The 15,373-nt window shown below is 39.4% G+C and overlaps 1 protein-coding gene across 4 annotated transcripts in view; it reads right to left on the reverse strand.

Annotated features, from left to right (window-relative positions):
- The window catches only part of Dip2c (disco interacting protein 2 homolog C), a 430,083-nt gene that overhangs the window by 183,565 nt on the left and 231,145 nt on the right, over positions 1-15,373 (reverse strand). For 2 of the 4 annotated variants that reach the window (XM_059263425.1, XM_059263424.1), the window contains exons 2-4: positions 14,661-14,732; positions 13,115-13,282; positions 1,762-1,872 (exon numbers count right to left, since the gene is read on the reverse strand). In XM_059263425.1, the coding sequence (XP_059119408.1) occupies positions 1,762-1,872; positions 13,115-13,282; positions 14,661-14,732 (351 nt within the window). The remainder of the gene's footprint in view (positions 1-1,761; positions 1,873-13,114; positions 13,283-14,660; positions 14,733-15,373) is intronic. The other 2 variants (XM_059263427.1, XM_059263426.1) reach the window with 1 other exon arrangement.

Consider the following 15,373-nt stretch of genomic DNA (forward strand, 5'->3'; position numbering starts at 1 on the left):
TGCATTTGACTTTTAATATTCTTCATTGTCGTGGTCTTTTTTTTAAATAACATGCAAACTTAAACATCAAGGTTTTCTCTTGTGAAGTTTCTGATTATGCAAATAGGATATTGAACATAACTAGAAATGAAGCTCTCACTTAGACCTCATAAAGGTAGTAAAGTACCTAGCACAGTGCCTGACACAATATATTCTAAGTGCCCAATAAATGCCTTTACAGTCATTCATTTTCCAAATTTAGTAACTTAAAAAGAATAGAAAAAAAGGGTGTATCTTAAAAAGGGTACATACTATTATAAAGAATTATAGCTAGAAATAGTGATTCATACTTGAAATCTCAACACTTGTGAGCCTGAGGCAAGACTGACACAATTTTGAAGCCAAGTTAACTGACAAGAAACTAAAATGTTAGCATCTCTGAGTCTCCTGATGTGAATTGCAATTCCTTTCTCTGCTTCCATTACCACAGGATATTACTTCACTTTGATTGGGGTTGCAGTAGTAAGTCAGCCATAGGGGGGCTTGATGCTTTGCCATATTATATGAGTTCTTGGGAAGTCTGAGCTCAGGTATCAAGAATTAATGTAGGTTTGTGGATTTTGAAATGAAATAGAAAAATTATCATCAAGAGAAATTAATTTTGCTACTATATAGCTAACTGAATTGATTGTTAATTAGTTCAATTATCTGTGAGATAACAGAATTATTTCTTAAGTAACATAATTTGATCACTGAAGCAGCTAAAGCAGCTTTACTGAAAGTGGTCAGAGACCTTCAGCCCTCTTAGGGAGCTAGGAAGCTCTTTCCTTACAATCTTCCTTGTTGGCTCAAGAAAAATTAAATCTACTAGAAAACTGAAAAGATACAATAGCAGTAGAATAAAATGAACTATATTATGTCACCTCTTTTTAGGCTTTTATTTTTTAAGATATGCATATTTATGTGTAGGTATGTGTATATGTGAATGCAGGTGCCTACAGAGTCCAGAAGAGGGGGTGAGGAAAAAGAAAGGGCAATGGGAAGAGATGAATAAAAAAACCTCCTAACAAAAGTCTTCTGTGTGCAAACTCACTGTTAAGGTAGCCTGGTTATCCCTGTTTACAGATAACAAGTATTTAAAGAGGTAACAATTATTACTTTACCAAACATGAAAGAGTTGTTATGGATTGAGTGGGTATCCTAGAGCAGTGGTTCTCAACCTATGGGTCGCAACTCCTTCGGAGACTGAATAACCCTTTCATGGGAGTCACATATCAGATATTCCGCATATCAGATATTTACATTATGATTCATAACAGTAGCAAAATTACAGTTATGAAGTAGCAAAGAAATAATTTTATGGTTGGGGGTCACCAAAACATGAGGAACTGGCCGGGCGGTGGTGGCGCACGCCTTTAATCCCAGCACTCGGGAGGCAGAGCCAGGCGGATCTCTGTGAGTTCGAGGCCAGCCTGGGCTACCAAGTGAGTTCCAGAAAAGGCGCAAAGCTACACAGAGAAACCCTGTCTCAAAAAAAAAAAAAAAAAAAACATGAGGAACTGTATTAAAGGGTCGCAGCATTAAAAAAACCATGAGGAACTGTATTAAAGGGTCGCAGCATTAGGAAGGTAGAGAACCACTGGTACATAAGCTAGAGCTTCACCTGCGCAAAGTCCAAATGTCCTGAACTTGTGCCTCACAGCCAATGGGAAGGTGGACCCAATTCATTCACAGTAACAGACCCAAGTACAGTGAGTCTAGTGTCTCCATACAATTCCTTACCTGACCTATAACGTTCATCTCGAGAGCCTGAGGATCTTCGACGGTGGTATCGAGAGGCTGAGGAAGGAGTGACAGGTGCCCGTCGCTCTTGAGGCAAAGCTTGGTCCACTCCTGGATACAAGGTAAAACAGCAGAATGAGGGTGAGGCTGTTCTCAGCAGCTAAGCTAAGGAAACTTAGTTACAATAAATATTTACTCATTACATTCCTATGACCTATTAAACCAGGTAGTGGTGAGAAGCCTGGGCGTCACTCTGCAGATCAACAGGAAGGTGGGCACAAGCAAGGCTGAGCCAAAGAGAAGTTCTAATTGAGGGCAGGCTACAGGCAAGTGTTCTTTCTTGTTATAGTGTCCACCAAAGCATGAAGTCCAAGACATAGGATCAAATTATGATTTTTTTTAGAATAAACAGAAAGACCATAAATGCCCTGAGAAATTTTAAAATTACAGTTATCAATAAAGTCAACTTTAAAATAAACTATTTGTATTTGGTAACTGGGAAATTACCCATTTGTAGCATCAACTTTCAGCTTTTGTTATTCCCAATTACTAACTCTGGGAACTTGCTCCATTTAATGCTAAGTAGATGAACAAGATGTACTTGAAAGTAGCTTTTATTAATTAACAAAAGTGTTATGTTAAATTCAAAGACAAAAGCTGACCCTCATATCTGCTAATCAAACTATCTATTAGACTGACATAGCACAGTACCAAGGAACACAATGTAGATGAAACTAAGTAGCATGGGAAAGAGTACATCTTTACAGTTCTGACATAAAGAAATTGCTCCCACTGAGTTCTAATAACAATCGTTGCTTCTTTAGAAAAGACCAGTGATAACTAGAAGACATAAAACATAAGCTATACCAAAAAGGAAAAAAAAAAGTCTAGATTTCAGTAACAATTAGTTTTCATGATCCTATTTTAATATTCCTTATCATATGTCAAACTTATGAAGCCAAGTAGTTCTGCATTGAGCTGACATTTACATTTGGACTTACAGCCCTGATTTCTTTTTTCTGTTTTGTTTTTTTTTTTAATTAATTTTTTCCAGCACAATCACAGTTTCCCCTCCCTCCCTACTCTCCTCCCAGTCCCTCCCCTTAATCTCTGCTACCCTGGACATCCACTCTTCCTCCTTTCTCTTCAGAAAAGAGCAGGCCTCCCATGTATATCTGCCAGACATGGCATATCAAGCTGCAGTAAGACTAAGCACTTCCTCTCCTATTAAGGCTGGATGAGGCAACCCAGTAGGAGAAGAGGGGTCCCAAAAGCAGGCAAAAGTCAGAGACAACCCCTGCTCCCACTATTAGGAGTCCCACAAAAAGACCAAGCTACACAACTCTAACATATGCATATCAGTCCCATGCAGGCTCCCTGATTGTTGATTCAGTCTTTGTGAACCCCTATGAGCCCAGGTTAGTTGATTCTGTGGGTTTTCTTGTGGTGTCCTTGACCCTTCTGGCTCCTACAATCCTCCCCTCCCGCTCTTTGGCAAAATTCCCCAAGTTCCGACTAATGTTTGGCTGTGGGCGTCTGCATCTGTTTCCATCAGTTGCTGGATGAAACATCACCGATGGCAATTGACAGGCCTGACTCTTAGACAGCATGTAGGCTTCTCTCTACTCACCATAGTTTCTACTACTTACAAGATCAGGATTATGTTGAGATGATGAAAAACCATAAAGTCATCAGAATGTGACTGATATATTCCCATCTTATTCGCTTTTTAATAATTCTGGGTCTAATATTTATACCTTCCTACAATTGTCTTGTTTTCAATGCACCTATTTGCTGATACTTTTAAAATATTCCAACTGAAAACTAAAACAAACCTGATGGGGGAATGTCTTTTTGTATCTTGTGAAAATATGTTGCTCTGATTGGTTGGTAAATAAAGCTGTTTGGCCAATGGTGAGGCAGAATAGGGTTAGGCAGGACATTCTAACTAGAGAGGAAGAAGTTGAAAGGCAGAACAGAGAGGACACTGCCAGCTGCTGCCATGAGAAGCAAGATGTAAAGATACCAGTAAGCCATGAGCCACGTGGCAAAGTATGGATTTATAGATATGTGTTAATTTAAGATGTAAGATCTAGCTAGTGAGAAGCCTAAGCCAATAGGCCATACAGTTTTTAACTAATATAAGCCTCTGTGTGTTCATATGGGTCTGAGCAGCTTCGGGACCCCAAGGACACGGGAGCTGGGTGGACACAGGAAAACTTTCAGTTACACAAACACTTCCCATACTTTTCCTCACTTAGTCAAACATTCACAATCTAGTCATTTTCCAGTTCATTTTTTTGCTTGTTTGTTTTCATTGTTTACTTGGAGCCTCTTCCTCCTCTAACATGGGTCACTAGACCTGTTGTGTCATTTAGGATCCCTTTCATCCTGGACTTGCTTTGGCTTTGCAGAATTTTAAGTCACTGGTTCCTTGAATTCATCCATGTCTTTCTTCTTCTCATATTTTAAAGAGGTAACTAAAGTAGCTTCCTCAGGAAAGATAAAAGAAAAATAATGCATAGAAGTCTTGTGTGTCCCCAAGGTTGTCTTTCTACTATAACAGGGATAGGTCCTGGATATTCTAGGTAAAAATAACATTTACTTTTTGCCTTTCATTTCCATTATTTCCCCAAAGTTCATCATTATGATGCTATAATCATTACACTGTCTCTTCTGTGACAACTTTCATAATTTCCTCTTTATTTTCACTTTAGGAGCTAATAGCTAGTTCTCTTCTTGTGGCAGAACACTAATGGATATCTTTCAGATACATCTTGCATTTGGGTTGATTGAGACATTGAGTGTCCTGCACCTTGAGAAAATGTCTCACTCTGTGGCTGAGACTGTTTTCAGGACAGTGTAGGTGCTCTGACATAGTACCTTTGACTGCATGACTTGTCTGATTATGTTCAAAACTGGAGCCTTGTTAACTTTAATTCCTCAGAAGGTATACATGTCCATAAGGACTGAGCAGAGGTAGTCACCATTTCCCATAGGTTGTTTCTTTCAGCTACTTGCTGAGTGCTTCCCATGATGTCCACTTAGCATCTGAATGTACTGGCTTTCACTTTACTAAGTGACTCCCCTACTTTACATATCATTGCTCTCATTCTCTTTACACACTGATTGGCATTTTGGAACAGCTCAAGGAGCAACAGGGATAAACATACACTTTCAAGTTGTCAGGTTTACCAGCTGTAAATCTCTGTACTATTAATACTATTTTCCTGTCTAGTTCATGAATATAAGCCTCCTCAGAACTATTTTCACCCTTCACCTCTTCTCAGGATCCATAGTACACAAAGCCAAGACTACTGTCTGGTTTATTGATGAGCCTTCTATGGCTGTCATCAGTGAGATAATTTTGCATACTCCCATGGATTGAAATGCAGTCTACTACAAATGTTTTAAAAGAGAAATTAATACAAATAGGCAGAAGAGCTCCAACAGGTTGCCAGTACCAAAATATACTTTAAAATAGTATTTGAGTCAATATTTCATTCATTATATTTCATCTGACCTTGTTTCAACCAAGATTTGAAATAGTATATTGAGAGAGAGAAAAAAAAATCAACAATTGAGTATGTAACTCTCTATAGAACTGACTCTGTCACCATAAAGTCACTTGCACGCTCATTCTCTTTCTCCAGCACAAGGCAACTGGCCAATCCTTTCTGCTGAAGCAGATGAACCCTTAACAACACAAATATAAATAATTAGCAAAGCAGTTACAGTTCAGTGTTTAGCACTGGGAGAACTCAACACTCACTGAAATGTTTAGTTTAGGGAACTAGAATTGAAGACCGATTCTCGAGAGACCAGCATTCTCACAACAGGAAGTACAGTGAGAGTTAAGAGGCTAATGTGGGCACTAGGAAAGAAGGCATTGTGAAACAAAAAGGGTGACAGTCCCCAACATGCAACAGTTAGGAGTATGAAACCATTGATTCTCATTCACTAAAACACAAGCGTCAATACTGAATTCCCTCTCCCACAATATTTATGAGGCAATTACATGCAATCCATATGCCAAGTACCAAGCCAGCTCCAGGACCCATAAGCATGAAGAGGCAGAACCACACAGATGAGGCAGATATGCATAGATAATAGTTTACCAACCTTAGATCCCATTTGGCTTAGTTCTTAGACTCACTAACAATACACTTGGCAACCTAGGTCTCTTACTTGCATGTACTATGCATACAAACCCTCTTCTAATAATACAAGTAGAAATTTGAGACCCCCATCTTTATTGAGCTGTATTCACACTCCTCTCTGAACAGTGGAATAATTTCTCCTTAATGATCATCAAACTTGGACAAATTCTATTAAAATGCATTTCCAGTAATTTTAGGAAAAGCGGGGGTCTGATTAGGCCTCAACTGTTTTTCTGTACCTACAGAGTCAGGCAAACTGGGTCTTTAAAGTTAACTTTCCAGGAGAACCCCATATTTACGATCTTATATGCTTATGCATAATTTGATGTGCATATGATTTAAATCGGATGTTGTCAAACATAGTGGAATAATAGTTTTAATTCCAGCACTCAGGAGGCAGAGGCAGGTGGATTTCTGTGTGGTCAAGACCAACCTGATCTACATATAGTAAATTCCAGGCCAGCTAGGTCTACATGGTGAGACTTTGTGTGTCTGTCTGTCAGCCTGTTCCCTCGCATCATGCTGCATCATGAAAAGAGACAAACACAGTAAGCAAAGACTTATATAATTCAATTTGTAGATCAAAACAAAAACCATCGATTACATACCAGGTAATCAAACTCTTCCTTTCCTTAAGCAGCATAAAAGGCGACCCCAAACAATAATCAGTTCTTGAGCAGTTTCTTACCCTCTTGCAGTGTGTTTCTTTCCTTATACGTATGATTCCTTTGCTTTAAATAGTTTCCTAGCTACTCTGTAGTCTTTGTGGGCTTTTATTTCATCCTTGAATAAAAGACCAAGAACCTGGATATCCCAGGCCCAGATACCACATGCCCTGATACCTGTGACCTTGGGCAAGTTCCTTAACCTTTCCTAGGCCTAGCTTTCCATCTGTATTTGAAAACAAACAACAGGTAACACTTCAAATCACTGGCTTAAGGACTTTATTAAAACCAGGAGATGAGTTCTGTTATTTAGCCATTTTGTTGATGAGGTAATACAGAAACAGAAGTGGAACTTAAACATTGTGCCACATTTAGATCTAAGTTTTCTCTTCATTCAGAATTGCCTTTGTGTTTGTGCTAGAGGTCCCTCCCAGTGCTCAAAGACTCCTCTCCTCCAAGCACAAAGCATTCTGGATACCTCACTTTCTGGCCCTGATGACCACAATAGCAAGTACCAAACTCATCCATCTGGAAAAGAAGACACCTCCAACTGTAGCCCACCTTCCTCTCCAGCTGATCTTCCAAGTCAAATAGAAATTGTGATTCTTCCAAAGTTTTGCCTTGCCTCCCTAATTTCACCTCTTTAAACACCTCACCTACTCACCAGATTTGGAAATCTGAAGACAAAAGTAAGAAAAAGTAGGAGCATCATTAATTACTTGTCAATTATTTATAAACTGTCATTAAGTGATTCTCCAACAAAAATTTCTGTTATAGTTGTTATACCTAACCAATCTAACCATTACAGATGAGTAAACACTGTAGTGTCTTACATGAACATTATACTCAGACAGACACTAGACACCATGTTATCCCAAAGAATAAGGCACAGGTGGGCCACCCATCTGTCTCTCTAACTTGAGACTCAATAGGTTAGAGGCCAAAAGGCAGGAAAGAAAGCCTTGAGTTACTTAAGAGACTATGATGGGGGTGGGTGGGTGGGGGGAGGATTTCTAAACTTATATTATAAAAGAAATATACCAAAAATCTTTGTTTTCAAATACATTTTAAAATGTCAGATATATGAAGAATACTTCAAAAATATTATTTGTGATCAAGATAAGACCTTGATCTAAACTGGTCTGAATACTTTGAACACTGAATACCTTGAATGAATTATTCTGCTTCTATATCTATGATTTCACAAGTGCCATGGAAAGCTTCAGTGGACAAAAACTCTCAAGTGTCCCCAGGGCATCCACTGTAGCTCACCTCTCCTGGCTTCTTCCCTGGCACTGACAATAAGCTCCTTGCTGGAGCTCCAAAGCTACCATAGGCTTTCACAAAATCTGTGAAATTGCTGGAGAATTTTCCTTATTTCCAGACTGTCCAAAACTGTTTCTGAATCAAGTCCCACTGTCTTCTAGCATCTCATTATAGTCTCTGGATAACACAGAAACCCTTATTTTTGAAGTAAGTGTAATTAAGGAATTACCCAGGAAGTAAAAAGTACCTGTATGATTAGGTAAGGCATTTTCTACATTTGCTTTGTACTAACACAGATGAAGACACCACAAAACAGAAAATTGAGACTTCGTTCTGAGCACCTTAGTATCTACCCTACCATGCACACCTAATTCTTACATTACTTTCACGGTTACTTCCATTTCATCTTTTACTAACACAGAGCTATTGTGCAATATCTTACATTTGTTTTGTAATCATTTTCCTATTACAGTATGTTGATGGGGGAATTCATGAACTAGCAAGGTATGAATGATCTAAAGCCTGTGACATTTGACACTTGAATTAAACTGCTATCCTGCATTGTTTGTTTATTTTATTGGTAGTGCTTAGAATTAAACCCAATGCCTCAGTGTGCTATGTAAGCAATCTACATCTCAACCATGTCCCCAGTCTCAGTCTGATTTTATTCTCCACTATTGGATAAAATACCAGTTTACTGTCAGGCCTAGGGCTTTGAGTTGTTCTTTTATGACTCAGATTTTTCACAAGAAACTATGATCCAGTCCTAATTGGCACCATCTTTAGTGTTAGGTGACTAAACTCAACTCAGTCTGAACCCTAAGATGCTAGCTGGGCATGGGTTTAGTGATATTTTCTTTTTACTACTGATTCTCTGACAAGAAACCTAATTCATTAAATGCCATTAAAAATAATAGGATATTCAGCCAATCAAGCCAACAGACATGTGAATAGAATATATCAGAAAACAGAGCAGCAACCTATGCATGAATCATCAACAACAGAGCTCACTTAGAACATCGGAGACTTGCCTTTGCTGATGAATGTCCTTTCCTCTCACCAGTCAAGCTGGAAAGGATGCCTACTAAGTCCCAGACCAGAAATGCCAGTTTTGAGTGCCTCTCTCCCTGCTTTTGGAAAGGTAACCTTTCATCTCACCTTCACCCTCCATAGACTCCTGACACAACAGAATTCTTTAGCAAAGGGAATGTGCCTGTACAGGCTTGTGTGTCCTTCAGCCTGTGTTGAAGGAGGTCACATGTGCCACCAAACACAGCATCATTCATTGTCCAGAGACCAGTTGTACTTCAGTCATGAGGTTAAATTCCTCAGACAGAATGAAACATAACCAAACTGTGTACTGAGGAAGCTCAGCAGTTGTCCACACAGATATTGAACCTAACAGTAACAGGCTCAGGCAAGCAGCCAGCCAGCTTTATTTTTCTAGAGAAAATACTCAAGTGTCAACTGACTAGCGTTTATATCCTCAAAATCAAAGACCAAGCTTTTCATTTTCCATGTACCCAAGATACAAAATTCACCAACCTGAAAACTTTGCCAATCATGGACAAATTTTTCTATCATAATCTAGCAGGGCATTTGCAGCTACATTTCAGATAAAGCCATCTCCATATTGGACACGGACGGGGACACACACACACACACACACACACACACACACACACACACACAAGCTGAGTCACTTCATGTAAAGGCATTCACATCAAAGCAACTATCTTCAGTGACAACATCAGATACTGGGGTTTACAAACCAAATTGTATAAAATAAATAGAAATCAATGAACTAGAATGAGCTATTGGTCCAAAATCATGTAATCTTTTGCCATTTCTGTCACTGATTAGCATTAATGGGACCAACTGACATTTAGATTAATCCAAATAAGAAATAAAAACAGAACTGTCACCATAGATAAGGGAAGCCTGGTGCAGAAGGCTTGTGCAAATCACTGTGCACACCTGAGCAGTGAATGTTTTTGGTACTAACCTTGGCTACAACAATTGTTGAGAATACTCTCTTACTGCTCTACTGGCAAGGCAACAATGGACAGCCTTGCTGATCCTCACTGGTATGACAGGAGTTCAGTGGACATAGGACAGGGAGGAAAGAATTTAGGGTCCAGAAGAAACCAGCCACTGCCTTGTTCTACCTCTTCCTGCTATGTACAAAGTCTGGAACTGGGTATACTGGCCTGCAAGTGGGTTGTGCTTACTGTGTGCAGGGGATGAAAGATCCTCAGTCAATTCATATCGTACTATTATGAGGTAAGGGACAGAATACCAAACTACAGCTGCCTGGAAGTATTACACAAATATATCATAATAAGACTGGGACTAGGATTGTCCTAACCAGAAGGACTAGGTGAAAAAATCCTTCAACAGTAGCATTTGAGTTGATGATTAAACAAAACTTAGTACAGGCAAAATATACATCCCCAGGATTTCTAACATGGAAAACATCATAGCCATCTGGGGAAGCCAAAACCAGGCAAGAGCTGCAGGAGGTACAATAGCTGGACATGATTATTAGACCCACTCTCCATGCAGGATTGCCTATGGTCTGCAGTTGTAACAAGTAGGGCCCATAAATTCTCACTAATAACAGACACTTTGCCGCTGTGAACCCTAGGGAGTAGCAAGAAATACAAGAAATTTGCCAATTAGCTTTTATCAGTCCAATTCACATTATGTCTCAAACTAACTCAGCCACAGCCTTGTAGCTAGGCATGAATCCATCTGGCTGCTGAAAACAAAGGAAGATGAGCTTCAAACACTGATTCTGTAGAAACAGCTCCATGCCAAGAAACATTTCATGACTGCCATGTCATAAGTAACACCTAGTCAATATACATATTATAAGAAAGGAAGTGAGTATTTAGATTCATGATAGTTTACTATTTACAGTAACATTGAAATTTTACTACTTTTGGTTACCAAATAAGTCTTCTAAAAGTAGTAAAGACTCTCTATACAAGTCTACAATGTATTATAAAAACTCCTCTGAGAACAGTGCTAGGTAGCTGGCTTTATCATCTGTTTTTGTCAGTTTGATCTGGTTTAGATGGACAACAAAGGATCACTTTGAAATCTGCACTTTCTTAGTAAAAAGTACAAGAGGAAGTGTCAAACAAGTTCCCTGAAGCAGTACCTTCTCTTATAAAATAATTTTCAACCTATTATCTCTACTCTTTAATTCTCATCTGTCTTCACAGTTTCTAGTACACTGTTCCCAATCTGAACTGAGGTGTGCACTCAGAATTGTGCTCAACCAAGAGAAGCTGTCTTCCCCAGCAGGTGCTTCACTACCATTCCTCTCACAGTGTGGATGTCCTGAGTAGCAGTGAAATCCTGTAGAAGAAACTATGTCCTGAGCATTCTCACTAGGAAGGAACCACAGCCTGGGAACTCTACCTCCAGTATCCTAACTTCATCTTATGGCAATCTAATTCATAATCATGTGTCCCAAACACCTCAGAAATATTTTTGGAATACTTTCTGGGAAATCTTAAGTTTTATCTGGTAAATAAAACAGGTACATTCAACTACAAGCTCCATACAGATCCTGCTGTGACAGAATGCCTTCCCAGATGGGCTGGTCAAGAAAGAGCTTCCAGCTTTAGAAACACCTATTTTCCTTGATATCTTCCTAAGTCCTGATGACGAATGAGTCTTTCATGCAGTGGCAACTTTTCAGAAAGAGGTTATCTATAAAATGCTTTTGCTAGGAAGGGTGGTAGCTTGAATGAGAATGGTCTCCATAGGCTCATATATTTGAATGTTTAGTCACCATAGGTAGAACCTAGGACATGTACTGTTTGGGAAAGATTAGGAGGTGTGACCTTGTTGGAGGAGGAGTGTTATTGGGAGTGGGCTCTGAGGTTTCAAAATCTCATGCCAGGCTCCTCTTCCCCCTATACTCCCTCTCTGCTCACAGATCAGGGTGTAAATAAAGCTTTAAGCTACTGTTCCAGCACCATGTCAGTCTGCTTTCCATCATGATGATTATGGACTAACTCTCTAAAACTGTAAGCAAGCCCCCAATTAAATACTTTCTTTTAAGAGTTGCCTTGGCCATAATGTTTCTTCACAGCAATAGAACAGTAATTAACAAAAGAACTAAGTCCTCCATCCTAAAATGACACCCTCTCCCATATCACAGGAAAGCGGGATGGTGCTCATGTTTGTGGAAAGGTGGCAGGACAAGGCAGAGAACAAACTCAAAACATCCAAATTTTTACATTCAGTTTTTATCACGTTCCCATCAGAAATTCTTAAATGGAATCTACAGCTAGGATCCAACTCGAGCTGGTCATCTACTCACCAAACCTTGTCCATTTCAATAAGACTATGGTAACTGTCAACAAGGTCACTGGGAGGTCAAATAAAAACAAAGATGGGAAATAGATGAGATGTTCATTTCTAAATACTGAAGTTCACTTCAATATTTTTATGAGATTTGTTTGTTGGGACCTCTCACACACTCAACAAGTGCTCTACTATTGCGCCATAAACTCAGCCTATTATTAGCACATAATTTTAAAACAATGCATTCTATCAGAGGTATAACCCAGAACATGCACCTATAAATACAGTTTACAAATACATATGCTCCTGTTTTAAATGTTCTTATTCTACTAAAGAGTACATAAAGTCATCCTTCTGCTTCTTGAATTTCCTAAATTCAAAAAAATGGTCCAAACCTTTTAGGAGGACCCTGACCTGAAAACCCCCTACTCTAAGATTACGTTGGTCTTTCTATTGAAGAAAACTAACACTTTGATCCTTGATGATAGGAGTGATCATTGATGATAGGAGTGATCATTGATGATAGGAGTACGAGAACATGTAGGTCTCAAAGTCTCTCCCTTTAGCCCATCTCAGGGCTCAAGATTTAATTACTCATCCTCTTCCTAGGTGTCTGGCTTTAAGACAAAACAGTGCAACAACTTTAAGGGGGAAAAACTCATCACTGGGCATGCATCCTTTCTTAAGGTCTTTGTACTGGAAGAGCCAGTTGACCACGAATTGTAGAGAGAACATTCCAAATTAGCAGCAAATGTAGAAAGGACCCCGATTCTGGGACAGTCATTATCCATGCAAATTCTGAGCCCAATGAGCACGGTAGGTATTCTCTTGGGGGACCGAACCTCTGGTGCCTTCGGTGTCAGCCCTATACATGGGGAAAGGCTTCCAAAACTGTCCTTTTCCCTGGGGGCTGGTCTCTCTCAGGGATGCAGGGCTCACCGAAACGAAAGTAAAATAGAGGCCGATTCCCCGCTGCACTGGCCGCCCGCTCCCTGGCCGCAGCTTCTCGGATGTCGCACACCCCGATGTGGGCAGAGCGGAACGGTCTCCTCGGTACGCCTTCACCGGGCTGCAGTCTACACCGAACCACGGCAGCTCCATTCGCTGCTGTAACAAGTTGAAAAAAAACTAATTAATTCAGACTTTAGTTTTTTTTAAATTTGTTACAGCGCTGAGCAGAGCTGCCGACCCCATGCAGAAACAGCATACAGACCACCAAAGGCTCCACTTGGTGCAGAAACCCTCTGCCCCCAGCCAGACTCGGTCCAGTGAAGGCTACAGAACATCCCAGGTAAGCCAGTAACTGCTCCTTTTTCATTTTTATTTGGTATGCCAAATCAATATCCAACAGCGTCGTCAAATGAACGAAGTAGCCTTCCTCAAGGACAGGGCAGACACAGACATCAAGTGACCTGGCCTTTCTGACAATCACACAAGGGGAGGCTAAGGTGAAGAAATACCTTCCCCAACACTTGCCCTTAAACCATTTACCTGTCTATTTACTTTTTCTTCTTCCAAATAAAACCATGCTTCTTCCCTTCACAAGCCAGACCACAAGAAATCAGTCTCTCAGCTAACACACAGGACCACTTTTATACCAACTTCCTTAAAAATTGCAGGAAAAGACATAACAAGCAGAACTACAAGCACAGCAGACTCCTGATATTAAGTTCAGTAGTCATAGAGCTTTTTTGCCATGTCAATTCTATAACACTGGGGTGGGGGGGGGGGGTGTCACATCCTGGAGGGAATAGAAATGGGGTTTATACACATGCACTTTAAGCTTCTTAGTTTTGTTTCATCCATAGAAACTGCAGTTTCAGTTTTTACCTTTAACATGTGCATTATTAGCCTTTTACCTTGAGGAAGGATATTGCTTGCATTCCCTTTGAGTTGATTCCCTTTTAGCTGACACAGGGAATTCATGCTGGAATGCCAATGTAGCTCCATTTTCTTTTTCTTAAAATCTGTACAACCTAGCGCAAGTACAGAAATTCTCCAAAGCCACACATGACACAACAGTGGCAGGAAATATACCTTGTACTTTGCAAGTATAGGTAGTGCATATTCTACCACCATCTCTAAAAACAAACCTTTACAATCATATCCTCTGAGTCAGGCTACCACAATATTTTCTAATGGTCAAATCTTGTATTAAGTTAAACCATAATCATTAGCAATAATTAACTCATCAAGTCAAAAATCATGTTTAAACCACAAATGCTCCTATTTTTATAATTACAATGTTTCAAAGACAACAGATGAAATATCTATTAAACTGTATTAGGTTTATTTATAGAAAAGTCACATATGCCTTCAATATTCACAAAATCTTTAAGTAATTATACAAAGAATTTGGCCATAGAGAATGCAGGTGTCAAGTGTGCACTCTTCAGGCAGGTTACAGAGTGAAGGAAAAGCCTCTTTCAAATGTGGCTATTAACTTTTAAATTTAGACAGTTTATACTATTCAAGTTTTACGTACTTGGAGGCTGGGGAAGGTAGGCTCCAATTAATTTTGACCTCTTCTTTTCATATCCCTTTTGTGTAATGTCACCTGTAAGAGAAGGGAAAAAAGAAAGCATTTAGGATAGTTTTAATGGATAGAGTTGGTCATTTAATGGAGTATGACAAATTTACCAACACTTGTAACTGTGACTATCTTTGTTTGCTTTATAATTAGAGATTTATAAAGGAATTATTGTGTATCATTTACTTTAACTTTTTCCTTCACCCAAAAAAAGAAAAAAGAAAATCATAGGCATTCTTGTTATATAAAAACTCATTTGCTCAATACATGCTCATCTCTGGCCCTTTCTGGCTGGGTTTCCACCCTGAGGGTCCAAACTTAGATCTGTGCAATTTTATTCACGTCTGCAGGTGCATCAAGCCTGCTCAATCTTCAGGTGCTCTCATTAACTTAATCAACAATGGATTGCACAACTGTCTGGGCTGGGAAGCTGGCAACACCATTACAAACAGGCATTGCCTTTCATTAATGAGGTTTATTTTCTAATCAGACATGTCAGTCACAAGGACTTTAAACAGCTAAGGTGTTTTTTAAAAAACAAAACAAAAAACAACAACAAAAAGAAAGAAAGAAAGACTTAAGACAAAAGAAAGCATTAGATAAAACCAAGCAAAAGAACACGGGGCCCATGGAGATTTAAAAGACATTCATTGTTCAAAGAAGAATTC

Source organism: Peromyscus eremicus, chromosome 5, assembly GCF_949786415.1.
Source record: "Peromyscus eremicus chromosome 5, PerEre_H2_v1, whole genome shotgun sequence".
NCBI lineage: Eukaryota > Metazoa > Chordata > Mammalia > Rodentia > Cricetidae > Peromyscus > Peromyscus eremicus.